The sequence below is a fragment of the Lepidochelys kempii genome, chromosome 4 (assembly GCF_965140285.1).
Source record: "Lepidochelys kempii isolate rLepKem1 chromosome 4, rLepKem1.hap1, whole genome shotgun sequence".
In the NCBI taxonomy this organism is placed as follows: Eukaryota; Metazoa; Chordata; order Testudines; family Cheloniidae; genus Lepidochelys; species Lepidochelys kempii.
The window spans coordinates 90,842,863-90,870,815 of NC_136383.1; the positions used below are offsets into that span (position 1 = coordinate 90,842,863).

The 27,953-nt window shown below is 39.1% G+C and overlaps 1 protein-coding gene and 1 pseudogene across 11 annotated transcripts in view; one reads left to right on the plus strand and one right to left on the minus strand.

Annotated features, from left to right (window-relative positions):
* Window positions 1–2,418: 2,418 nt before the first annotated feature.
* LOC144929103 (protein furry homolog-like) overlaps window positions 2,419–27,953 on the plus strand; it is a 349,363-nt gene continuing 323,828 nt past the window's right edge. For 10 of the 11 annotated variants that reach the window (XM_078852535.1, XM_078852539.1, XM_078852543.1 and 7 more), the window contains exon 1: window positions 2,419–2,773. In XM_078852535.1, coding sequence (XP_078708661.1) covers window positions 2,575–2,773 — 199 coding nt within the window. In that variant the 5' untranslated portion in view covers window positions 2,419–2,574. The remainder of the gene's footprint in view (window positions 2,774–27,953) is intronic. The other variant, XM_078852544.1, reaches the window with a different exon arrangement.
* On the minus strand, window positions 6,304–7,792 carry LOC140910639 (small ribosomal subunit protein uS19 pseudogene; annotated as a pseudogene).

A 27,953-nucleotide genomic window follows, 5' to 3' on the forward strand; every position in this document is an offset into this window, starting at 1 on the left:
CAATGTTCAGTTGTAAATTTTTGAAAGAACAACATAAAGTTTTGTTCAGAGTTATGAAGGTTTCAGAGTTATAACTTCCATTCCTGAGGTGTTCATAACTTTGAGGTTCTACTGTATTGCTTTTTCCTGAAGTTGAAGAGTCTTAACATTTCTTTCTTTATGGAAATGTCTGTGTAGCACAATTTGGGTAGTGAAATTCATGCTCATTCAAATTTAAGGGCATTAATGAAACTGTGATCCAGAAACAAGACTTTTTCTTCTTTTCTGTATATACTGCTATAATAAAAATGCCTTTCTTCAAACAGTTATGTTGTTAGCCCACATGGTGCTACCATTGGGGAGGGTAGGTGAGTGACCAGGCAGGTGAGAGACCATTAAGTGCTGTGATAGGTAAGGGGGGTATGGGATGGTACACCGCAAGCTTCAGTGCTGTTTCTGTTCACATATCTGTAGAAGTAAAGGTCTGGAGATTTTGTAGTCTCTGGTGTGGCTGTCACTTGATGGTGGGTGGGAGACAGAGAGAAGGTACACCAGTGTGGCAGCATCCTTATGAAACCTGCAACAAAGTTGTTCAATGACCTCCCTGAGCCCTCCTAGAGTACATTTCTGTTGTAATACAACATTCCATAGTTACTGGAACTGGTCCCCTCAAGAGTTTGGGTCTCTGCCTATGGTTCAGGTTGATCATCTGGCTGAGTTTCAGGGATCACCATGATTGTGTCTGCCCTGGGGTTCACCAGGTTGATGAGATTCTGGTTTGGAGGATCAATCATAGAGTCCACAACATGCTGAGGTGGAATGATATGCTTCCCAGCAAACATATTGTCTGCTGGTACTGTGCTTGGTTTCACACAGGTCTTGTAGTATTTAGTAGTCCTATACCCCAGCTGGAGCTTCTTTGCCTTACTGCGGTACTGGAGTGTCCTGGTTGTGCTCCTAGCCGGCATTTGTTGTGATAGCTGCTTGTATACCTGTGCTAAGTGACTACTGTTCAGAGGTGCCTGATCACACTCCTCTCCCCAGAGAGCATTGAAGTCCAGCATCTCCGCATGAGACCACAGGGAAGAATGAGGCATGATCTATAATTGGGAGTATGACACAGATTTAAGAACTCCACATGAGCTGGAATCCCAAAAGGCAGAACCTGGATGTATGCCAGCATTTAAATGGGGGAGGTTACATCCAGTTGGGATGACCCCAGAGCAGTATAGGGCGTGCAAGTAAACAGGATGACCCAAGCTAGCAAAGGAATGTGGGATACTAGTAGACAGAGATGGCAAATGCACATCAGTTGTTTTGAGAGGGGTGGGGTGGGGTGCGGTGCATGCACGTTTACTTTGCTGTAGGTAAATTCCCATGTCTCTGTAAACTCACTTTTTCAAGTGGCTTTAATAAAGCGCACTAAAACACCAGATTTTATTTAAAAAAAAAAAAAACTTTTGTGGACACAATGCAATTTAATGTAACCTGCAACAGATTCCAAGTGTAGGTAAGCTCCTACCTAGTTTTAGTCACTTAATAACATCCGTATAATCAGTCATTATATTGTGAAACCCAGAACTCAATATTTTATGTAGACTATTCTGTATGTTTTATTATGTATGAATTTATGTAAGAACTAGATTTGAAGATGAATTTGGCAGAAATGTTTTTTAAAAGAAGATATATTATAAAATAGCTTTGTGTACTTAAAAATAGAACTTTCATGGGCTGGATAATTTTGTTAATCACGCTTTGAAAATATAACTTAGATCCTGAGCTGCTGTTATTAGGAAAATAAGCTTCTACCTTTGTCTAGTCTGATCATTAGTAGACATTCAAAACAAGGGGTAATGTACAAATAATTCCTGACTACTGTGATATTTTCTTCATAGTCTCAGATGGGGTAAGAAACTACTTCACTAGTGTATTTATAGATCTCTAATTTTAGTTTTAAATGGTTGATTTATTTATGTCTTTAATCATATTTGCTGATTTTATTCCCAAATGTAAAAAGTGTGGAAGAAAGACAGATTTTTCTGTGCATTAGCATAATAAAATGTTAATGTGCAGAAAGTAGCTGTACAAGAATGTAATGGTTCAAAACATGGAATATTGGAGCTGTTAGTAACTCTGTTTGTAAAGCTGGGGAATGGACTTTCTGAATGATAAGTGTTATCTGTGAATGCAGATGTATATTCCTCACTGTGCACTTAATTGAAATGAAGAGCCAATTAACTGTCAAAAATAAATTTGCATTTATATATATACATTTTATCACACTTTTGTTTAAAATAATCATAGTGCTAAATTTATTACTTGTTTTGTGGCAGTTGATCAGCTCATATTCCAGTAACTGAATGGCTTATTTGGTTTTGTTATCAGTCAGTACAGTAAACATCTTTGAAATCAGCCTCCCAACAGCTGGCAGCTGACCTGCTGGTGTTTGGCACCACCCAGGTTTAGCATGACTTCATTATGTAATGTAGCTTGAGTAGTCCATCTTACTGATTCTTCAAGGAAGTTTGTACAGGCACCTGGGTGTGTTTTGTGCAGCTAGTTTCATCAGTGTTGGGAAAGTAGACGGAACAAAAAATGGAGTTTTTTAAAAAAGTTGTTCCTGCTGTCATTTCTGGAGATGTGGTGCTGGATATTGGAAGTACTATTGAAAGCTCCCCAAGGCTACTGAAGATGAGACGTGTCAGCCTGCTTTCATTAGGACAGACCATAGATGAAGAAGATCAGGCAAATTTCTCACATTCAAATTACAGCATGTATTCACATCATCAACTCGGTAAAGTAAAACTTCAGTAACTATTGTAAACTTTTTCTCTGATCTGAATTGTTTTTGAGTATTAGAAAAGGGTTTCTTCAGAAAGCAATTATGATTATGGATTTTTCTTCAGTTTTAAAGTAATCTAAAATTTAAAAAGTGTTTGAACCATTTGTTAATATTTTGTGAAATTATTTTAAGCAATCTCATAATTAAGGGTATGTTGTATGTGTATATTACATGTGCATATATGCACATGATTTTTAATTTAAGATGAACATCCATTTTCAAAATAAGGTTTTGGATCATAAAATGTGTCCCTGATTCTGCACTGGAAGATGCACAGGCTTCCATGGACTTCAGTGGGGCTCTGTATGGGTGCAGGATCGGGGCTTCTGTTCTTATACCACCTTTGGAAACTTCAGTAGCATGAAAACAAAAGAGCCAGAAGTCTCTCCCAAGGCACTCCTTTTTAAAAATCTTTCTTTTTTAAATGTGCTTACATGAATAGAGTATGGAGTATTCCAAATTTCTTAAACATAATTTACAGCGTACTGATTTTCCTGTTGTGGATAGAATGAGGGTATTTAATTGTTATACTGTAGAGTTCAATAATATTTCTTTTACATCCTTTAAAAAGCTGAACAAATTACTTTCATAAAGCTAAAAAGATTTTCCACATCACACATGCGACATGTTGATCAGTGTTTAAATTATTTTATTTATTATGCTTTTTTAAAAAGAGGTTCAATTTACTTACCCTTCTGAAACTGTTTGAAAAAGTTATGTGGTTTTGCGTTGGGTGGAAATTTAGGGGCTTGATGACACTCTCTAAAGCCCAAATGGTCTAGAACCCTGCTGTTTATCACTGATGCAGCTTCTCCCCCAGGCTCTGTCATGGCCGTTTCAATCAGCTGGAGTGCTCTCTGCCGTTTGTCTTCCAGGGGTGGCGCAGTACCCTCTGTTTGGAGGGTCCTCAGCTCTGAAATTCATCCCCAGAGCCTTTTTGACATACTGTAAAATGCTGGTTTGGCTTTTTTTAAAGTCAGGTTATCTTGTGTTGGTGGATGGAAACCAGGAAGCAATTTTGTTGGCCAAATTGTTAAAGTGTATAATACATTTGAATATACTGCTTGCTGTACACGTAACCTCATCAGCCATTGATAGCTCGTTGCACAGTAAAAATCTCTCTAGGACTCCTGTTGCCAGCGTGCTCAAAGTTCTAGCCAAACTTCATCATGTAGCTTCTGTGAAAGGATGGCTCACTATTAGTTAAGTTCTACTTTGAATGCTGATCCTGTGGGTATTCGCTGTGGGTGTTTGTGTGCTCCATGTGCCTAGGACTAGAAATTATAGCAGCATTTATTAGTCCATGTCTGGGCCCTTCATTTCTTGGAGCTATCAACTGAAGGCATAAAGGGTGGCACGGACTGATCGCCTCTCCAGTTCCTTTCTACCGCTTGTAGTCTGGGATGGTATCCTTCTGTGTCTAGCCTTCTAGCTTTTACCTGTATGTATTTTGTGTATAGTTTTTTATTAGCTATATTGATAGTAGTGAGTTCATGATTAGTAGGGATCAAGGGTTCCCCCACTGTTTGGAGCACTTAGTATGCCCAAAGCTTCTAGCACTGCCTGGCCTGCCTTCTGGTCTTCCTGGTGAGTGATCAGCACAAGAGCTGCCTGTATTACCTTGGGGAATAACAGATTCCATCAAAGTGAGAGATCTGCCACTCCTTTCCTCCTTGCACTAAGCAGTCTCATAAACTTCAGACTCCACAGGCACCTGATGGAACTCTCCATGAGGTCCCTGTCTGACCTTGGACCCTCCCACTCTCTCCCTCATTGTCTGGAGCCTCATGGTAGTGCCCATGCAGCATCAACATCTTCCAGCTTGGTATCGTCTAGATCCAAAACTCCATGAAATGGAGATATGAAGAGGGTAAGGAGAAACACCCTCCTAAAAAGTGAGAGTCAGCTTACTTTTTAAGATATCAAAGAAAAAGATTGTCCATTCCCCTCCTGTGGTAGCATCTGAGACTCCATGCCCTGGAGTGTTGTGTCCAGAGCTCATGGGGAACTCAGACTGGCACTGACTGTAGCAGGAGTTCCAGTGTTCTGAAACCATCCACTAAGGCTTTCTCATTGGTGGGTCCAGGCTGCATCTGAAAGGGCTAGACAGCAACATCCCTGGTCTACTCCTATGGAAAAAGAGGGCAAACACCTGGATCTGTTAGGGAGAAAGGTCCTTTTCATCATCTAGTCTCCTCTGCAGATAGCCAATTACCAGGCCCAAATGGCTAAATAAGATTTCCTGAACTACTCCAAGTTTGTGGAATTTACTGACAGCCTTCTGCAGCAGGACAGAGCTCATTTACAGTGTCTGATAGACAAAGGCAAATTGATAGTCAAGACCACTCTCCAGTCTGCAGCTGATGCCACTGATACCTCCTTTACAGCTATGGCTACTTTAGCAGAGCTAATTTCACAAAGCTAAAAACAATTATGACCAAATCAGCTGCGAGGAAGAATTTAATCAGAAAAATGTGTATGATAATTGGGAAATATTTAGGAACACCTTACTAGACACCAAAAAGCCACAATCCAACAATTGAGGAAGAAGGCTATGCTGGTTTAAAAACAACAGCCTGGTTTATAGGGGAAGTGAGGGCAGCAGTAAAAAAATATATATATATATATATATATATAACAAATGGAATACAGGGGAAGTTGATAGTAATGAATATAAATCAGAAATTAAGAATTATAGTAAATTTGATAAGGGAAGCCAAGGGACACAAGGAGAAATCTATGACTAGCAGAGTTAAGAACTGTAAGAAAGTTTTTTTTAAAAAAGAATCCTGACAATGGTAGTGGTCCATTGCTAGATGGAAATGGTAGAATTATCAATAATAATATAGAAAAAGCAGAAGTGTTCAATAAATATTTGTGTTCTGTATTTGGGGAAAAAACAGGTGATGCAATCGCTTCATATAGTGATAGCACTCCTTCTATTCCACTTGTATTATAGACTTTAAAATCAGAAGAGACCATTATGATCATCTAGTTTGACCTCCTGCACATTGCAGGCCACAGAACCTCACCCATCCACCCCTATCCTCCACCCATAATCCTGGGCTGAGTTACTGAAGTCCTCCAAATCATGGTTTAAAGACTTCAAGTCACAGAGAATCCACCATTTACACTAGTTTAAAACTTTCAAGTGACCCGTGCCCCATGCTACAGAGGATGGTGAAAACCCCCCAGGATCTCTGTCAATCTGAGCTGGGGGAAAATTCCTTCCCAACCCCAAATATGATGATCAGTTAGACCCTGTGGGCATGTGGGCAAGACCCATCAGCCAGACACCTGGGAAAGAATTCTCTGTAGTAACTCAGAGCCCTCCTCATTTAGTGTCCCATCACTGGCTTTTGGAGATATTTGCTGCTAGCAGTCGCAGATAGGCTACATGCCTCCCTCCCATCGCCCCCCCCCCCCCGGAGCAGGAGCATTTTCTTTATTTACATATAGTAAAAATTTTCCCAAAGCATCATTTACTTCAGAGGAGTGAACCTAGATGGGTGGGTAGCACCGATACCAGGTTTCACTAGCTTGTAAGTGATGGAAAACTTGCCCAGGTAGTGGCCAATCGTCTCTGGCTTGATTTCCACCTGATTGAAGGTTTTGCCGTTGTATATGCCAACCATGCTGCCCACCATCTTGGGGAGGATGATCATGTCACGCAGGTGAGTTTTGACTGCCTCTGGCTTCTCCATGGGAGGGGCCTCCTTCTTGGCCTTGCGAAGACGCTTCAGGAGGGAATGCTTCTTACGACGCAGGCTGCGGTTCAGACGCCTGTGCTGGCGAGCACTGTACAGCTGCATCAGCTGCTCGTAGGACATATCGAGGAGCTGATCCAGATCAACACCTCTGTAAGAGAATTTCCTAAAGCTCCGTTTCTTCTTCTGTTCAACTTCCGTCATCTTGGCAGTGTCTCTTCAGATGGCAGGCAGACTCATCAGACCATCCCCTCCATAAATTTTATCAAGCTCAGTCTTGAAGCCAGTTAGGTTTTTTGCCTCCTACTGCTTCCCTTGGAAGGCTGTTCCAGAACTTTACTCATCTGATGATTAGAAATCTTTGCCTAATTTCAAGCCTAAATTTGTTGATGGCCAGTTTATTATCCATCTGTTCTTGTGTCCACGTTGGCACTTAACTTAAATCACTCTTCTCCCTCTCTGGTATTTATTCCTCTAATGTATTTATAGAGATCAATCATATCTTCCCCTCAGCCTTCTTTTGGTTAGGCTAAAGAAGCCAAGCTCTTTGGATCACCTCTCATAAGGTAGGTTTGCTGTTTCTCTGACCATTCTAATAGCTCTTCTCTGCACCTGTTTCAGTTTGAATTAATCTTTCTTAAACATGGGAGACCAGAATTGCACACAGTATTCCGGATGAGGTGTCACCAGTTCATTGTGTAATGGTACTGACACTTCCCCCCTCTCTACTGGAAATACCTTGCCTGATGCATCCTAGGATTGAATTAGCCTTTTTCACAGCTGCATCACATTGGTGGCTCATAGTCATCCTGTAATCAACCAAAGACACCTAAGTCTTTTTCCTCCTCTGTCACTTCCAACTGATACGTCCCCAGTTTATAAAAAAATATCTTGTTGTTAGTTCCTAAATACATGACCTTGCACTTTGAACTACTATATTTCATCCTATTTCTATAACTCCAGTTTACAAGGTCATCCCAGATCTTCTTGTATGATATTCCGGGCCTTCTCCGTATTGGCAATACCTCCCAACTTTGTGTCATCCACAGATTTTGTTAGCACACCCCCAATTTTTGTGCCAAGGCCAGTAATAAAAATGTTAAATAAGATTGATCCCAAAACCGATCCCTGAGGAACTCGATTAGTAACCTCCTGCAGCCTGACAGTTCACCTTTCAGTATGACCCATTGTAGTCTCCCCATTAACCAGTTCCTTATCCACCTTTCAGTTCTCATATTATTCCCCATCTTTTTCAATTTAATAACTTCCCAGGTAGAACTGTATTAAATGTTTTACTGAAATGCAGGTAGATTAAATCTACTGCTTTCCTTTTCCTGGAGAATGTTAAAAAGAAGGCACTAAACTTAAACATTTTTAAATCGGCAGGTCCATATAACTTGCAGCCAAGAGTTTTAAAAGAGCCATCTGAGGAGCTTGCTGCACCCTTAATATTGATTTTCAATAAGTCTTGGAGCACTGGGGAAGTCCCAGAAGCCTGAAAGAAAGCTAATGCTGTGCTAATTTTTAAAATGGGTAAACCAGCAACCCAGGTAATTATAGGCCTGTCAGCCTGACATTAATCCTGGGCAAGACAATAGAGTGGCTGCCAGGGGAATCAATTAATAAAGAACCTAAAGGAGAGTAATGTAATTAATGCAAATCCATATGGTTTTATGGAAGATAAATTCTGTCAAACTAACTGGATATCTTTTCTGATGAGATTACAAGTTTGGTTGATAAAGTTAAGAGTGTTGATATAATACATATAGACTTATATAAGGCACTTGACTTGGTACCACATGACATTTTGTTAAATTTTATATGGTTCTAATTTATTTATTTATTTTAACACAGGACACATTAAATAGATTAAAAACTGGCTAACTGATAAGTCTCAAACTGTAATGATACTCAATGAATTGTCATTGAGTGGCTCTGTTTCCAGTGGAATCCCGCTGGGATCGGTTTTTTGCCCTGTGCTTTATCAATGACCTGGAAGAAAACACAAAATCGTCACTGATAAGGTTGGCAGATGACACAAAAATTGAGGGAGTGGTAAATAATGAAAGAGTGGTTACTGATTCAGAACGATCTGGATTGCTTGCACCCAGTTTACAAAGCAAACAATATGCATTTTAATACAGCTAAATGTAAATGTATACATCTGGAAACAAAGAATGAATGTCAGACTTGCAGGATGGAGGACTCTATCCTGGGAAGCAGTGACTCTGAAAAAAGATTTGGGGATTGTGGGGGACAGTTAGCTGAATGTGAACTCCCAATGTGATGCTATAGCCAAAAAAGCTAATACAATCCTGGGATGAATAAACAGGGGAATCTCAAGTAGGAGTAGAGAGGTTATTTTACCTCTGTATTTTGCACTGCTGCAACCACTGCTGGAATACTATGTCCAGTTCTGGTGCTCCCAGTTCAAGAAGGATGTTGATAAATTGGAGAAGTTTCAGAGAAAAGCCACGAGAATGATAAAAGGATTAGAAAACGTCCCTTATAGTGGTAGACTCAAGAGCTTAATCTGTTTAGTTTAACAAAGAGAAGGTTAAGATGTGACTTGATTGTAGTCTATAAATACATACCTGGGTAACAAATATTTAATAATGGGTTCTTTGATATAGCTGAGAAAGGTAGAACAAGATCCAGTGGCTGGAAGATGAAGCTAGACAAATTCAGACTGGAAATAAAGCGTAAATTTTTAATAGTGAGACTGATTTACCATTGGAACAATTTACAAGGGGGCAGAGTAGATTCTCCATCACTAACTATTTTTAAATCAAGGTGGCATGTTCTTCTAGAAGATATGCTGTAGGAATTATTTTGGGCAAGGTCTATGGCCTGTGCTCTACAGGAGGTCAGACTAGATGTTCACAATGGTCCCTTCTGTCTTTAGAACCTTATTAGTATAAAGTTAATCAAAATGTTAATTTTATCTTATGTCTTAAAATAAGCTTCAAATCAACATCTTGTTGTGAATCTTAGTAAAAAAAGGACGACACTGGTTCTAGAATGGAAAAACACTACTGTTGAACCAGCTGGAAAGGAAATCCTGCAGGTACACATCTACTGTAGCAAAAATGGAGAGGCCTTTGTTTAATCTTGTATTTGATGTACTATCGGTGGTTGAGCAATTGAGGAAAACAAAGCATACAAAACTCTAATCCTGCCGTTGAAGATTAATTCTCTATTCTGACTCATTAAATGCCTGCCAACTGGCTGTCATTAGAAGTAATTTCCTCAAATCAGTGTTACATGACTATTCTAATAGAAAAGTGTGATGTCATCATTTACAAAATGCAGATTTGCAGTCTGTTCTGGGATCATGCTTTTAACCATAGCGGATAGTAGCTGAATCCTATTTAAATTATCTGCTTATTTCTATTTTTGTATCCTGGTAATGGAATGAGGTGCTCTTATGGAACAGAGCAATGTACTACAGCATTACCAATGAGGAATACAGTAGAAGGCAGGTGTTGTCAAAACAGGTGATTAAAGCAATCAATAAAATAGACACATAAGCTTTAGGAAAGTGTTTATTAATGTCAGCAGATATTGAGCAATATCAGAATAAATGTAATAAAGCTGTTCAAAATTTAAAAAAAAATGTTCAAACAGTGAGGTTGCCTATCTTACATGACTGGCTGAATTGTATGTGATTCGAAATAAAAGTTTCCAGTTGTTGTTGTTGTTCCTATTTAAAGAATATAGTTGATGTTTTAAGAAGCGTAGCTTATAAATGAATGTAAATTCAGGTGAAACACTGAGTTTGTCAAGTTTAACTGTTAAAAGTTGTATAATTCAATAACAGTAGTTTTCTGACAGTAACGCTAAAGATGGAAGAGAAGAATTATGTGAACCTAAAATATTTGCTTTATGTGGAATTAATAGAGTAAAATGCTAACTTTTTATTTTTAGGATTAAAATACAGCAACTATACATTTCCCTTAAATTAATAAAAGTAACCTTTTCCTGCTTGATTTAAGGCAGAAGCCAAAGCCTTACAGAAGAATGCTTTATAGATAAAGTGGATGTTGTGCTTAATGGGTATTTTCCCTGAGTATACACTAGAAATAGTCTTGTATACCTGTTTTAGATTTATAAAGCTAGTAGGATGACTGTAGTTTTTAAAATAAATAAATAAAATAAAAAATGAAGATACTTAATTTTCTGAAATACTTAATGTGATGAACTGTGTGAGGCATAAAGCTTTTACAGATGTTAATGAATACAGTTCAGTTAAATTTATAATTTATTTAAGAGCTGTGTGCTCAGGGCTGTACAAGACAGTCCCTTTCTCAAAGAGATTACAGTGTAGAAGGTAGATACAGAAAGATGAGATGCACTGAGAAACCCAGTGGGAAAATTTACCTTTGATTAATCACCTGTATCTTTATAGATGAATCCTTTAATTTTCCTCTCCTTTCTCTGGATCTTCCTTTCCTCTTTTTCCATAATATTAATGCAGGCCAGCTTGCCCAGTGTAACGATGGCATAGACCATCGGACTTATAGCGTGCAAAACGTGCAGTTATATCAGCAGACCTATCCTTCAGTTACATTATGAGGCAGGGGAATTCATGTAATGGGACAGTTTTTAAAAAAATTGAGATCTGTATAAATCAAATATATAATTCATACAGAACTCTCATTACTCAAGTGTGTCCACATTAGTTTTGTATATTAATGTTGTTTCCTTTTATGAACATAAATCCCATTTCTCAACAAGCAGTTCTGCTAGGATGAGATTAATATGTTTCTTGGTAGTAAAGTATTAGTTAATAGAGTTCTGGTTACCCTTACAGTGCTAAGGTGGCTACCCAAGTTCTGTGTTTAAAGGTGGTAAATATGAGTTCTAAATGAGTAATCCATTTTGAGAGAATGATAGGAGGCCCTTCAGTAATTCCATTTTTCTTCCTTTGAGACACCACGAGGTGGTAATGAGTATTTTCTCTTCCTTTCCAAGGGATGTCACATGTGAGTTCTGTCTTGTCACTCTTCCTTTTCAATTAGTATTTATAGGGGGGATAATGAAATGCTTTGACTTGCAGTATTGCCAATAAGCTGAGGAACAGAAAAAATGTCCAAACGCTGGTGCATGCTAGCTTGCATTACAGTCCACGTAAAATAAATGTTGTTTGTAGGTAAGGTATGTATCTAAAATAGAGATACCAAACTTATTCTGAGGAGAGGGATGAATTCATTTTTTAATTGTGCTCCAAGGGTTAGAGAAGCTTATGCTTCTAATGGGTTTATATAGTTATATAGCTTTAGCACTACAAAACTACAAAAGTAATTTTCCCTTTCTTGATATTCACCCCTTCTTGTCAACTGTTGAGAATAGGCCACCTCCCCTTAATTGAATTGGCCTTGTTAGCTCCCCACTTGGTAAGGCAACTCCCGTCTTTTCATGTGCTATAATATTTATAGCTTACTATGTTTTTCACTCCATGCATCTGATGAAGTGGGTTTTAGCCCATGAAAGCTTATGCCCAAATAAATTTGTTAGTCTCTAAGGTGCCACAAGGACTCCTCGTTGTTTTTGCTGGTACAGACTAACATGGCTACCACTCAGAAACTAGTTACACAATGAAGTTTACCTCCTGTATTCCTTCTGGGAAATACTAAGTGGATCTGAAGCAGCAGAGAGGGAAAACTAGCTTTCTTTTTCATTCAGGTTGCTCTTTAATATAGAACCACTGGGAATTGAGCTCCCTGAAACAATTAGTATAATTGTTGGGCTTTAGCATTAACACTTCAGTGAGACTCTGTATCAAACCAAACCGAATGACCCGTCCCCCCCAGTTCCCCCGCGCCCCCCCAAAAAAACCCTCCCCCTCCAAAACCAAAAACTTAAATTCTGCAGGCTGAGATTGTCAGGGTGGCTGCAAAAATCAAGATAATCAAAAATCAAAAGTCATCAAGTTGGCCGGGATTACTACCTTCCTAGAACTGCCTGCTGAGACAAACCCTCGAGTTGGACTCCAAATCACCCAACTATTTCTGTAATAAGATCTTGGAGACTCCTAGTATGTCAAAATTGGAAGAAAGCACATGAGATGCATTTAAAACTGACTGACTGTTGTTCACAGTTTTATAGTTCTCTGGTTACAAGTTAAAACTTTCTTAGATTCAAGAGCATACTACAGAATACTTGTGTTGGTATCTAACTGATCCCATGATCAAAGAGACAAAGTGGGTGAGGTATTATTTTTCTTTCACCAACAGAAGTTGGTCCAATAAGACAGGCTTTCGAGCTACACAGTGCTCTTCCTTAAGTCTCCGGAAAGGTACTCAGAGTGTCACAGTTAAATACAAGGTGGAACAGATTGTTTAGCATAAGTAGTTAACACACATTCTAAGGGACCCCATTCAAGGTGAAGTGGCCCATTAACAACCTGCAGTCATAGGGGGAAAAAGGGGGGGGGGTGTTGTTGGGCTACAGATTGTTGTAATAAGTAAAGCTAAGATTTTTGTCAAGGTTACTTTTACTAAAAATAACTGTGACAAAAAGGGGAGTGGAGGATCCAGCACTGAAGACCACCTCAGCACCTCCTCCCCCCCTTTCCCCTCATGGAAGAGGTTGGCACTGCCCCTGAGCCTTGGACAGGCGCCGAGTGGCACCACAGGGAATCTCAGACAAATGCTGTCCTGGAGTCATTCAGCCCAGGACTGGGACTTGAACTGTGCATTTTGGGATTAACCCACCCAATTCACAATGGGTGGTCACCCTTCTGGGACTGCGTATGTGAGAAGGTGTTTATAAATTTAGCAGAGAAACACGGGTCCAAGACGGTCCCAAAGACCTTCGATGTGTAGTATTTTTATTTTTCCAATGGATTTAACATTGAATGTTCTAAATTACCCCATTACCTTTTTAGTAATTTTTTCTTTTTGCAACACAAAACCACAATAAGTAGGATGATAAAACCAGTGGAGAAAGATTGACTTCATCCTATTCTAATAATACTTACTGTATGAAGAGAAACAAGTTTGTCATGAAATTTTTCATTTAAGTTTTGTGTTGAGGTCGCATAGGCTCCAGGACATTAGGAGGGTAAGTTTCACATGTTTGTTATGGAGAACTTGTTTTTGAGATGCTGCTTGTTTGTCTGGAAAGCTGAGAACTTTTAGGCCTTCCAGAAAAGGCTGTGTGTGCAGATTTATGGTAGGTACTTACTAGTATTATTTCACATTCTTTCCACTAGTAACAGGTTTCAGAGTAGCAGCCGTGTTAGTCTGTATTTGCAAAAAGAAAAGGAGTACTTGTGGCACCTTAGAGACTAACAGATTTATTTGAGCATAAGCTTTCGTGAGCTACAGCTCACTTCATTGGATGCATTCGATTAAGTGAGCTATAGCTCACGAAAGCTTATGCTCAACTAAATTTGTTAGTCTCTAAGGTGCCACATGTACTCCTTTTCTTTTTCCACTCGTAGTAACCTGTTCTTCCATTTGAATCAGGTAGTTCTTTCAATTTTTTTTCCTTAGTCTTAGAATTTTTAAGGTTTGTAAATCAACATAAGTCTTGGGCTATGATTGCTGTTAAGATGCGCCTGGATTGTACAAGTGAACTTATTTCAGTGTCAAACTGTTTATTCCCAGAAAAATAATGTGAGTAGATATTTCAAAGGCAGTCTAGTCAGTGTAAAAAAAAAAAAAGTCACTAGAAATTGCATTTACCTAAAACTAAATTATCCTTTTTGTGTGTGTGTGTGTGTGTGTGTGTGCGCGCGCGCGCGCAACATTTCACAGTTTGATCAAAATAATTTTAACTTTGAGTGCTATGTAAGAGGTAGGTAGTCTAATAATTTCTGTTAACTATTACAGTAACTCCTCACTTAACGTGCATTTATGTTCCTGAAAAATGCGACTTTAAGTGAAACAATGTTAAGTGAATCCAGTTTCTCCATAAAAATGAATGTAAATGGGGGGGTTAGGTTCCAGGGAATTTTTTTTGCCATACAGTACAGTACTATAGTTGGGAGGTGCCCCTGCCTTACCCCACACAGGCACAGCCCACTGGCACTGGAGACAGCGAGGCAGGCAAGGAGGCTGAAGGTGCTGTAGGCTAGGAGAAGCACGTTGCACAGCAGCAGTGACAGCTTCCCCTACTCTGCAAGCACAAGGGGCGGGGGGCTCAACCCTCGGCCCGTCCACTCCACCCCAAGCCCCACCCTTAACCCACCTCTTCTTCCCCCACCTCCCCCTTTACTCTGCGCGCTGCGTCCTCACTCTTCCCCCCTCCCTCCTGTCCGCGGCAATCAGCTGGTTTGCGTCATTCGGAGGGAGGGGGGAGGAGCGAGGACTGGGCGTGCAGTCTCCCCCCCTCCTTCCTGCCTGTGGCAATCAGCTGGTTTGCGGAGTTCAGGAGGCAGGGGGAGCCTGGGCGCCGAGTCCTCGCTCCTCCCTCCTGAACACAGCAAGCCAGCTGATTCGCGCGGGCAGGGGGTAGAGGGGGAAGGTGCTGATCGGCAGGGTCTGCTGGCGGGCGGGAAGTGCTGTGGGGGAGGCATAGGAGGGATGCCAGCTGTGGACAAAGTAGACAGCCAAACGACATTATAGTGAAGCATTGCACAACTTTAAATGGATCATGTTCTGTAATTGAGCAGGGATATAAGATCGAAAACTTTAAGCAAGAGGACGTTAAGTGGGGAGTTACTGTATTTAACAGCTGCTACTTTAATGATCTTAAAGAACTTTAACCATATACAAGATAAAATCTGTCTGTTCACAATATAGCTTCTCCAACACTTTATGGAAAATTCATAGCCATAATCGAACATCATAAATTGTATATTTTATGTTAGATGTCATTCTGTTACTGAAATTGCATTTCAGTAACGGTCTATCATCTTGAAGGTGAATGTAGCTAAGGAGCTTTTTGGAACAGTGTGACTTGGGTATATTATGTAGTTTATCAGAATGTTTTTAGTGGTGATTTTTCATGTAGTGTTTATGCTGGGATTTAGTTAAAATTATTTTTATGATGGGATAGAGAAGACATTCAGAATGATGAATATGATGGTACTTTTTGAGGAGGGGGAGAGATGGGAGACAGTCTCTCTCTCACCACACACACACAAACTTGTGTTGGAGGGGAAAATAGGTAAAATGCATGAATTATGAGTTAAAATGGTAAAATGTAGTTCAACAGGAGTAAAATGATTTTAAAAACGAACTTTGACCAATATATTAATGAAAATGTAAAATAAATAAATTCTTTTTTTAAGATTATTCTCTTGTCCATAACTATTGGACCTGTTCAATCTACATACTTATTAGAAATTTTAAATAAGAGAATGATATAGTAGATACTGTTTATATTTAGAAGTAGTCTTCAAAATGTAAATAACAGGGCAAGTATCCAGTAATGCAGACAGTTACCTAATGGGATTCATGAATGTTCCTAGGCATCTAACACCAATTGATGTCAGAGTAAGGAGCATGGGCACTCTTGAAAATCCAATCAGGTGCTTATTGACATCTTTAAAAGTTTGGCTCTAGGTACCTATGTAACAGGTAGGGAGGGATGCTGATGCAGTATTGTGTATAATTTTATCACACTTTGCTAAAGCACATGCCAGAGTTCTGTCTTTTCAGGACTTTCAGTGAGCATTATACAGAGTTAACTCTTACATTCAAGGATTTTATAAACAACAGCCATGAGATTGAGGACCAGTTCTCAGTCAACTTCAAAGAGTAGTACATAATTTCTTAATAAACAAACATTTCTCTCTCTCGCTCACTCTCACACACACACACACTGTAAATAGTATTTGGAATACTTATGAATAACTGAAAAATACTTTTAGGTAGTAAGTCTACTGGTCCTCATACAGACTTCCCTATTTAGTTTAAACTCAGAGTTTCAACATAACATTTATACTTCTATACTTCTAAACACATTTACCTCCTGATCTTCTTTCCAAGATGATTTCTCGGTCTATAGCATGGTTATAATATGTAGTATGTTATCTGGATTCTTCAGAGTTTGAGAAGTATGGCAGAACCTCAGTTCTTTCCCAAAACTTCAGAGCCTTTTCAACAAACAAAAGTCTTGGGATCCTTAGAGTTAGCAACATTGCTTGGGATAATAGCTGACTGGTCTTCTCACTAGTTCCAAAGTAGTACAGGCATTGGGATCAGCTTCACAGTTTGATCAAAATAATATTAACTTACAGTGCTATCGGCATATAAAATATCGATTCCCTGGATTTGTATAAGGCTCTCACTCTTTCTGGTGCTATCTTTCCCCCATAAATCTAGCTCAGTCAATAAGACTGTACAAACCCTCACCTTACTGTGTGCATGCTGTCTCTCTCTCGCTGAGACAAAATACCAATTCAAGCCAGTTAGTTAATAGCTATATGTAAGTTCCACAAGCTCTGTAGCCTCTAGGGAGTGACTCAAATGCTCTCCCTCTTGATCCATAAAACACACTGCAGTGGTCTAAACATTATCCTAATGGAGGATTTCCCTAGTAAATAAAGGTGGATTAACACTCCTCTGTATTCAGAGTGGTATAGGAATTGGGACCCAGCACTGGCAGCAGACACATCTTGTGGTTCTGGTCGATCAGCCACTTGAGTCTTACAGGGCTGTTAATGCCTATATTTATTATCTTTATTCCCCTGAGCTCTGGTTTGGCACAGGTTTCAGATGATGAATGCATGGAAATTGCAAGACTTCTTTCCCTTAATGACAACTGCCTCTACAGTTTCAGAAACAACTACTGAACATATCTGGTATCCGCACAGCTTACTTCTGGATGTTTCTGGGTCTTTTGAGCTGAGTTGCAGTGTTCTGCTCTTTGTACACATATAGAGAAACTGAGTATTCAAACTAAAATCCATGAGTCCTTCCTACTGCTTCTCTCCTTTTCTTTGGACTTAAAAATCAAATGCTGCAGTATAAAGCATGTTAGTTACACGTGCAAAACCTGTAACTTGATAAATATTAACATATTGACACATTTAAATTTTAATGTGGGAGGGGGAACAATCAAATGGTTTGAATTATTGGGAATTCTAAAATGTACATCTCTACCCCGATATAACGCAGGGTCAGGGTGCGCAGCCATGCATCACGGTCGGGGCTCACAGCCCGGCGCAGGGGTCAGGGCTCACAACTTGCAACTGGCTTTCTAATACATCAGTCACATCTAAAAGAAGTCTGTATTTCCTCTTAAGAAGTCTACCAAAGAAAGTAATTAGTAACTATGACTGCATAGAAATAACAATGAAACAATCTTTTGGTATGATGGGGAAAACAATTGAAACTACCCCAAGACTCATTCGGCCAAACTCACAGTTGGTGTCAGCAGGCGAAATTCTGTTTTTGTCAGTATTGTCCCCGATCACGTTGAAAACTGTAAGCTGATGTAGGAGTTAACAGTAGTGCTGCATGATATTGGCTGTTTTTCTGAGGGCGCATCTACACTACTACTTAAGTCGATGTAACTTACGTCACTCAGGAGTGTGAAAAAGACAACCCCTTGAACAACACAAGTTGCATTGACATAAGTGCTGTCCACACTGGTGCTGTGTTGGCGGAAGACCATAGCTTCAGCCACTTGTGGAGGTGGAGTACTTATGCTGACAGGAGCACGCTCTCCTGTTGGCATAGCATGTCTTCACCTGACGTGCTACAGCACTGCAGCCGCACTAATGTAGCACTGTAGTGTAGACTTGCCCTTATTGCCCCCCAGTTCTAGAAGTCATGCAATCCCATAAATATCTCAGCTTTTATTTTAATGAGAATCCTTAGCTATTCAATAAACTAGTTTGCTATATCAGCCATGGTGAGTATGGTCCAGCAGCATGGGTGAAGGGCCTTGTGCTGCAACTTATGGGGAACCCGTTGGGAGTACAGGTGGACAATTCCCCATACTCTTAGCATCATGGATGTGTCTTTTGAGACAAGGAACCAGCATTAAGCTTCCCAAATTGTGGTCTTCATCTAAGGCAGCTCCTGGGTGGGGGTTTGTGGCCAGAACTGATACAGGAAGCTCCCATCTATTTCCTTAACACTGCCAGTAGCAGTCGCCCTCGGCTTGTGGATTCTGAGGTCAACGCCGATCCCTGCCATCCAAACCACTGGCATGTTAGGGAAACCATGGTTGAGGGACCTGTAAATCACCATGGATGGGGGAATCACATGTTCTATTGTTTGTGGTATAAGCACTTTTAGTGAAAACTTCCATCATCTCCTCTAGGTGACCCTAAGTGATATCAGTCTCCTGAGGGTAACAGAGGTGGTAAGGGAGCAGATGCTGCAAACGTTTGGGTACAGACCTGGTCCTTATGCTGCTATGTGGTGTACTGCAATGATGCCATCAGAGTTAATACTGTAGTGGTGTGGGAAAGTGTCCTCCTGTGGTGAAAGAAATAAGGCAACCCTCCACAGAAACCTTCTGCAAAGGATTGCAGAGTATCTCCATGGAGAACTCCCAGGCCATCCCAGTGCACATAAACAGTCTTTTCGGGATGGGGGAACCCTCTGCGTAGCTGGAGTGGCCACTGGGAAGCAGATGCCCACTGCACCTCAGTTTTTCTTCATATTGAACATAAAATAATACAAAAAAATGTAACCCCTACAGTTTGTTTGGAATTGCATACTCACTCCAGAGTGCCTTCTCTGGCATGATACTCAGCCACCATGCTGTCCTGCAACTGGCTGGGCTCCGGGGGTTAAAAATAGCTCCTGACACTCTGGGAGAATGGATCCACTTCTCTCGTCTCCCATTCTCCTCCTACTCCTCTTCCTTGTCCAGAATGTCTTCCTCGTTGTTGCCTGAGGTAGACTGGGACGCAGACTCCTGGGAGGTATCCATGCTGCGTTTCGGGGTAGTGGTGGTTGCCACCGAGAATCACATTCAGCTCATTGTAGAACCGGCATGTCTGTGGTGCAGAACCAGAATGATTGTTTGCGTCCCTTGTCTTCTGCTGCGTGTCCCTCTTCTCCACCATGCCCTGCGTGATCTTTGTGTAGATGTCTGTTTCTTCAACTGGATTGGAGCTGTGCCTGCACAGACTCTTCTCTGCACAGACCAGTAAGATCCAGCACCTCCTGTGTATTTCAGACTGGAGCATGTTTGGAGTGTTGAGTTGCCATGATCAGCTGGGCTGGCGAACTCTCCATGCTGATGAAACAGGAAATCGGAATACAAAAGTTCCCAGAGCTTTACAAGGGCAGGGGCTGTTTCTTGTGTACCTGGCTGCTGTGCAGTGGAGTTGAAAATGATCTCCAGAGCAGTCACAGCGGAGCATTATGGGATATCTGCTGGAGGCAATTCAGTTGACTTACACAATGCTGCATCTGCACTACCTCTCTGTCGATCCATCAACATCAAATTAAGCCCTAGCCTTTTGCAGATGTGGAGTAATTAAGTTGATGTTACAGGCAAGTTAGGTTGGTGGAAGGGATCTGGTAGTGTAGATGCATACATTATTAGGTTGACTTAAGGTGGCTTCCGTCGACCTAAGTTTGTAGGGATCTGGTAGTGTAGATGCATACATTATTAGGTTGACTTAAGGTGGCTTCCGTTGACCTAAGTTTGTAGCGGAGGCCAGGCCTAGGTTTCTGACTATTATTAGTGAAGCTCCACCGGAGTTTCGAGCTGTGCAGCTGAGCAGCTTCTTCACCTCTTGTATTTGAGTCTGTTAAGGCCACATCAATAGCCTGATTATCTTTCCTTAAATGCATGAGTAACGCTACATTAATTTATCATAGGAAAACTAGTATTTTCCATAGCTGTCTGAGATGTCAGGAAATATTCCCGGCAAACACTGACTCAAATAGAAATTTCAGTGTGGTTTCAGGGCAAACTATTTATTTATTTACTCGTAATATTTTTGTTTAAATTGTTGAGAAAATTTTAAAAAAATAAACTTTTAATTTGAACTGCAAGTATATGCACATATCTAAACTGAGTGACTTCATGGTTTTTTATCACTGTAGCCCTTATTTGCCTTCCATTTCAGTACAATTTGTTACTTCAGTTCTCCCCTCTAATATTAACTGAAAGCTCCTCAGGGCAGGGATCTTGTCTTTAATTTCTGTTTTATTTTTGAATATAGTTTTCCAAGTGCTTGTGAAATCTTTTTTCAAAGGCCTCTTCCACATCTTTAATGGCAAAGTAATATGGTCAAAAACATTTAATGTAATCAACCTCTTCTTTGTCTTTAATATCACAAATGTTTCAAGCGCAAAATTGTGCATGTCCCTTCGTTTTTGATCTGTCTCAAGTAATATTTCAAGTCTGGAATTAAACATCACAGATTTTTCCATTCTCTTTGTAAATATATATGTCACAAGTAAATGATTAAAAATTTAAAATTTGGGGTGAGGAAAGTGGGAAAATTGTACTTGCACACTGATAGCAGCACTTGAAGGAAATACTCATAATTATGCTAAATATAATACATTTTTCTTTAAAATTGTCTATTGATATTTTTAGCATGTAATGTGCTCCTACTGAATTTGAGAGCTGTATGTTATAAAAATGCCTGTATGTCAAAGGAGCTCTAGTTTATCATTTTGTCAATCTTCCATGACTGCTGTGGAGTGAAGGTTTTTTGTTTTGTTTTAAAGATAAATGGATCTTTCTTTGTCAGCATCATTTTGATTTCTAGTGTGAATATTATGGCAGTGTACAAAAGGAATCACGTATCCTTAAAGTAAGAATATCTGACTCTGTTTATATTTTAAAGTTATCATTTAATTATAATGCAGTTACCTTTCTCTGCAGTTAGGAAATGAGATATTAGACATCTGGGTTTAAGAGGCAGGAAGAAACATTAGTTGAGCTGAGCAATTTTAGAGAGCTGATGTAGGCTTAGAGCCACAGTATTCATTACATCATCCTCCCGATCCATTAGCCAGCATTATCTCCAGTGGATTAAGTGGGAAGTTGTACTGTGCATCTTCACAAGAATGCTGAGAAGTCACCGCTTATTGACTGACTGAATGGAGCTCTGGAAAGAATGTGTTTGCTCTGAAGTCTAGAAGGAGAAAAGCTTTTCTAATGCTGGGAGCTGTATAGACTAAAGTGTAACTGTCGGCTGTTTGAGGAGGAGGAGACGTGACGATCTTGTTGCAGTTGTTAATCCGTTTTTATTCTAGTAGCAATTAAAGCTATTGGAATAAGTTGAAGCCTGTGGTTCAGAGCTCTAGCCCGTTGTGTTTACTAAAAACAAAATGACTAACAAAAGGCTACAGATCAGACTGTCTTCTGTGTTTACTATTTTGTTTCTAGACTGTGGAAGTAATGTATTACTGCATAAAGAAAGGTGAAGATGCCCTTCAGTGCATTCTTATGACAAACTTGTAAGCTTTTTTCCATACCAGAGAGTTCATCTGCATTCAGCAGCGTTTCTATTCTAGTTGTGCGTCACTCAGAGACTGCATGGCAATGAAATAGCGACACTGTGGGCCAAAACTCTGCTGCCTGTGAGCAAAGAAGGGACAATAGTTTGACAACAAAACCATAGCAGCTGCTGCTGCTGCAGCAGCTGCCTGAGGCATAATGTTGAGTTTACAGGATTCTGTGTTTTTTGAAATTAACATAAAGTCCCTTTTAAAGTCCTGGAGCAGTAGCAGTAAGTATATTTTCTTCACTGAGAGAATAAGATCTTGATAGTTTTCATTTTGCATGCTGATCTGTAAAATTTTAAGCTAGTTAAAAATAGTATTTTTTGCATGAACCAGTAGATTAATACAGTGTGATTTAAAACCTGGTATATACATTCAGTGACCAGAAAACTGCTCTATCTGCTTCCCAGTTCTCAAGTAAGGAGAAGTCATTCTTTAATTTCCTGGATAATATTGGTTTCATTCTAAGTTCTTTGCTACCTTTGCTGGCTAAGAAAACTGCAGAGACCAGGGTCTATTTGTTATTTATCTGACACCAGTACTATTCCATAGTTCTGTCAGCACATAATGTTCTTTTGAAGCAAAATCAACTGTGCAGATTGTGAATAATATAGTGGGCATAACTACTTTTTCTGTTCATTAATATGCTTATGTTTGAGATGGGAAACTAATATTTTTTTATTTTCAGGAAACTAGATCTCAAACTATTTTTGCTCTAAATGCCCCAACCTGCATTTTTATGGAGCTTTCATGTCTGAACGGAGCCAACAAAAACAAGGATGATCTGTGTTAAGATTTCCACTCTGTCCTCAACTCACTTCCAATTTCTCATAGTTAATGCAGGGATCTCAAGTCAGGGAGTTTTTGTGTCCTGTGGTACATAGGCTGTAATACCATAGTCACAGCCAGATAAATTCAGAATGGCAGAACGGACTAAACTGAAAAATGTGAAGTGTTTTTAAATTTTGACCTAAATATTTTATATTCTGTGTGCTTAATTTCCTTATGTACCTGTAATTGTTTAAAAGGCCCATAGGGGATTTTAAGAGTGACCTCTGACATCTCCATTTTAAGCAATATTTGGGTAATTTAAGGATTGTTTTGAGGCATGCTGAAATGTGTTGAGCCTCCACCCACCAAGGTATAACCTCAAAACACTGCTGCTTAGATCTTTGACCTGAAAGATCATCATCTTTATGGTGCATCATGTATATCTGTGTCTTAGAGGCATTATTAAACAGGTTAGAAATACCCAGGAGAAATACTCATAAGGGGACATTGAACATGTCTTGGAATAGCTTACAAGACATACATGGTGTTAGTATCAAAGGCTTCAGTCCATATTATGGACTAACCATTTCTAAAATTTCAACTTTTAACCATAATTTTTTAAAAGTAGCAAATAAAGCTCTTGAAATTAGACCCTGCATACTTGTTTAGCTGCAAAGCAAAAACTGTGTGTGTTTATATTTTGTATTTAAAAAGTTGGGCTGAAAATGTTCCAAATTAGAGCTTGAAAAGAAATCTTTACAGTTGTCAGTGCTCTTGATTTAACTATATTTTAGTTTGTAAATATATGACAGAAAATGGACTTTTTCCCATTCAGAGTATAAATCCAGGGTGTAATACAAAAATGGTAGCTTTAAAAATGCTTAAAATTATTTGACTACTGTATATTGCTTGGAAACTGAAATAGTCTAGGATTTGATCACAAAAAGACTGCTGTAAAATATTAAAAAAAGGAAATGAAGGTACATTCTAGGTTATTAAAATTAGTTGTGACACACAGATATAATAAAAGTAATTGTCATATGAGCGAGGGTTCTGTATGGTATTACAGTATTTCCATTATGTCCTCTATTACGTAAGCATGACAGTGAAACACCTTACTGACTCTTTCTTCACCACGTTGTACCTAGGTATTAGGGGATCTTCTGGTTAACCATGAATTTCCAGTATTCAGCTGGCTTTTAATAATCATAATAGTCCTTCTCACCAGATTTTGTGAAAATTGACACTATGATATAACTGTGTGCATAGTAGACATTTTTCAGGATGTTCTCAGTGCTTGCTAGTCACATTCTATCATCATCTATTGTGCATAATGGCTGTGAGCAGACCTTAAAGGAAGGCTGTAGTGCTTTCTGTGTTAGGTACTGTAATTCATATTGATAGCCCAGTGACTTGAGCTGAACGGGAAAACTAAGTTATTTTTGTTGTCAAAAATATTCCATTTAGGTGATGCAATATGTACAGAACATCGCGCGCACACACACACACATATAGGATGAGTATATATGCAATACAGTATATCAAAATGTGGTTTTCAGATAAATATTTCTCTTAAAACATTTTTACAAATGAGTTTTTTTTTTTTTTTTTTTTTAGTACAAAGTTTACATTAGGGAAACTCCTAATTTCTCTTCGGAAGGCTTCAGTATATTAAAAATCTCAGATATGTGCAATACATCAATTGTAAATATTTGTTGGTGATGAATATATAGTAGAAACCCAGCTGAACTCCATCACTGGGGTTTTAATGGCTTGCTTAGCTGGCAAAATGTTGCAGTGCTGGCTAAGGTCTGATTATAGCTGAGCTTTTTTTTTCACTAACAACAATGAAGTGACATTCGTATGGCCTAGATTCAGGAAGCTGTCTCTGTGCCAGCAGTTTTAGGCATTACTCCTTTTTAAATTGAATCAGGAACATTCTGTTAAACCAGCTGTGTAGTCAGGATGTTGTCATTTAAAAGATTGGTTTACTTTACTAAAATTGTAAACAAAATACAGGCATCCAACTGGTTTCTTTCTAGCTGCACAGAACACTAAGAAACCTCAGATATGTATGATCTCTAGCAACTCTAAGTAACACACCCTTAAAGTTACATATTAATTTGCTTTATGTTAACTTAGTTATGCATGATTTATGCTGTGCAGTCAACTTAATTTTTCTGTTTGACTTTTTGTATAATAGTTTTTGTAGCAAAAATGTCAGTTTTATGAAGTGCACTAGCTTGTGTTGGGCTAGAGCTGCCTTTTTCATTCAATTATTGTTTAAATCTTTCATTGGCTATAGATGAAATAACAGTCATATACATAATGTATTGCACAAAAAAGTGCTTCCTCATACAGTGAAAAACATGAAGTAATCAAAACATTTATTCAAGTATAACCAGGTGAATGAGTTTAAGAAAAGCTACAAAGTGGCTACCAGGATGTAGTATGCCCATAGTATCTTGGAGGCTATCACCAATCATTTGTTTCTTTCTTGGTAGTATTCTGTTCCTTTCCTACTTTTATAAACAGCTTGCTAAAATGATTACTGTACAGTTATTGTATGGATAGCTAATTTTCTTCACTATATATTTGTTTATTCACAGATTCACAAGTTAGCCATTTTCTATCTGCTTTGGAAATTCATCTGACGACTTTCACTACAGAAAGGTTGAGGACAGAGGCCTCAATTTAGTATGATACTCAGGCAAATGCCTGACTTTCAGCATGTGAGTAGTCCCATTATCTTCAAGAACGTGAGTTGTCCCACTGAAGTCATGCACATGTTTAAGAAACTTGTTGAATCAAGAGAAACCTGTACTGAGGAGTCTAATGAATTGCCTCTAATATTGTGGATGGGCACAAATATACCTTAATAGCCTATAGACTGGTAGATATCTCAACCATAAAATGAAATAAAACTACAAATGGACAGTCATATTGTTTTATTTACCAAATACACACACACACAAACACACACAAACCATAGAATGATTGGGAGACTTGTGTGTTGATTCTGTGCTACTGATTGGTGATTTTAAGAAACAAATATTATTCTAAATATACCTCTAATTTACACCTAATATACATATTCTAATAGGAAACACTGTGGGAAATACAGCTGCATTATTCCTTTTGCTTTAGGTTTCCTTCCTTTTATTTCTGAGTAAAGTACTCTGACAGAGTGATCAATACACTAAATACTAGAAGCACAGAAGATAATAATGAATGGCACACCTGTTTACCAGAAGTGTTATATTCCTGTCCACAAAATATAATCTTCAGTATAATGCAGCAGCTCACAAATAGAATTACACCTCTTGCTACTTGAATAAATGTTTTGATTACTTCATGTTTTTCACTGTATGAGGAAGCACTTTTTCCCCCTTGATTCTTGGCTTGATTCAACAAGGTTCTTAAGCATGTGCTCGACTTCAGTGGCACAACTCATGATCTTGGAGATAATGGGCCTACTCACATGCTGAAAGTTAGGCATTTTCCTGAGTATCATACTAAATTGAGGCCTCTGTCTTTAATCTTTCTGTAGTGAAAGTTTTCAGATGAATTTCCAAAGCAGATAGTAAATGGCTAACTTGTGAATCTGTGAATAAACAAATATATAATTAAGAAAATGAGCTATCCATACAATAGCTATACAGTAATATTTTAGGAAGCTGCACATAAAAGGAGGAAAGGAACAGGATATTACTAAGAAGGAAACAAATTATTGGTGGTAGCCTCCAAGATACTATGGGAATATGAAATCCTGGTAGCTGCTTTGCAGCTTTTCTTAAGAAACTGATTCACTTGGTTTCAGAGTAACAGCCGTGTTAGTCTGTATTCTCAAAAAGAAAAGGAGTACTTGTGGCACCTTAGAGACTAACCAATTTATTTGAGCATGAGAAAGCTCATGCTCAAATAAATTGGTTAGTCTCTAAGGTGCCACAAGTACTCCTTTTCTTTTTGATTCACTTGGGTTATTCTTGAATACCCTCTAGAACAGTGGTTCTCAAAGCCGGTCCGCCGCTTGTTCAGGGAAAGCCCCTGGCGTGCTGGACCGGTTTGTTTACCTGCTACTTCCGCAGGTTCGGCCGATCGTGGCTCCCACTGCCCATGGTTCACCTCTCCAGCCAATGGGGGCTGTGGGAAGGGCGGCCAGCACGTCCCTTGTCCCACGCTGCTTCCCGCAGCCCCCATTGGCCTGGAGCGGCAAACCGCAACCAGTGGGAGCTGCTATCAACCGAACCTGCGGACGCGGCAGGTAAACAAACCGGTCCGGCAGGCCAGGGGCTTTCCCTGAATAAGCGGTGGACTGGCTTTGAGAACCACTGCTCTAGAAGAGACTTTTCTGCCTTTTTGTAGGATTAACTGACCTGATGAATTTGCTTCCTCTTCCACCAAAACTAAAAATGAAATATTGGTCTTCTGCAGGGTTCTGCTCTGATAATATAATATTTAACAAAATCACTAGTGTCGAACATGTATAGATGAATTTTTCCATGCTGTGATTTCAAATGTAAGAACAGTGATGAAATAATCTGATTTAAACAAAACAAATTGACCTTCTTTACGCAAAGCTCCAGGAGTGCCATATACTAAAACTGTACCTATGAACAACTGTGGAGTTAACACATCTGGGTTTTTGTTGGTCCCCAGGTTGTTAAATAGCAATGTATAGTTCTATATATATAGAACAGTGCAGTATATATATAGCAATATTTTAATCTTAAATTTCTGGTGAAATGTGCCAGTGTTTGAACTTCGCGTTTGTAGTTTTTATTGTTACTAGAAATCCTTGATAAAAGTACATTTGTATAAAAGTTTAGGAATCATGACTTTGATATATAACTACTTCTCTCATCATTTTATGTTCTTCTCTGCAAACCCAGTCATCTTATCTGGAAAACATTAGTGTATGATGCTAATTGATACTTTCTCACCGCAGAATGAAGTGTCCTATATGAATAATGATCACCGGTGTTGATGTGATGACATAAGCTGATTTTCAATTTGTTTATGGTGAAACTTTCTGCTTCTATGTGCCACTGTCACAGCTTTAGTAATATTTTGCTGTCTTAATCAAGAAATCCACTGAGTGATCAACAGAAATAGACTATTTTCTTTCAATGGCATCCTGGATAAGTTACTTTCTTTTTGCCTTTTCTCACAAAAAATAGTGACAGGAAGCTATATCACAACAGATACACACAAATTATCTGAACACACAGACAATACAGCAGAATTAAGTGTCCACTTCTTCAAAAGTTA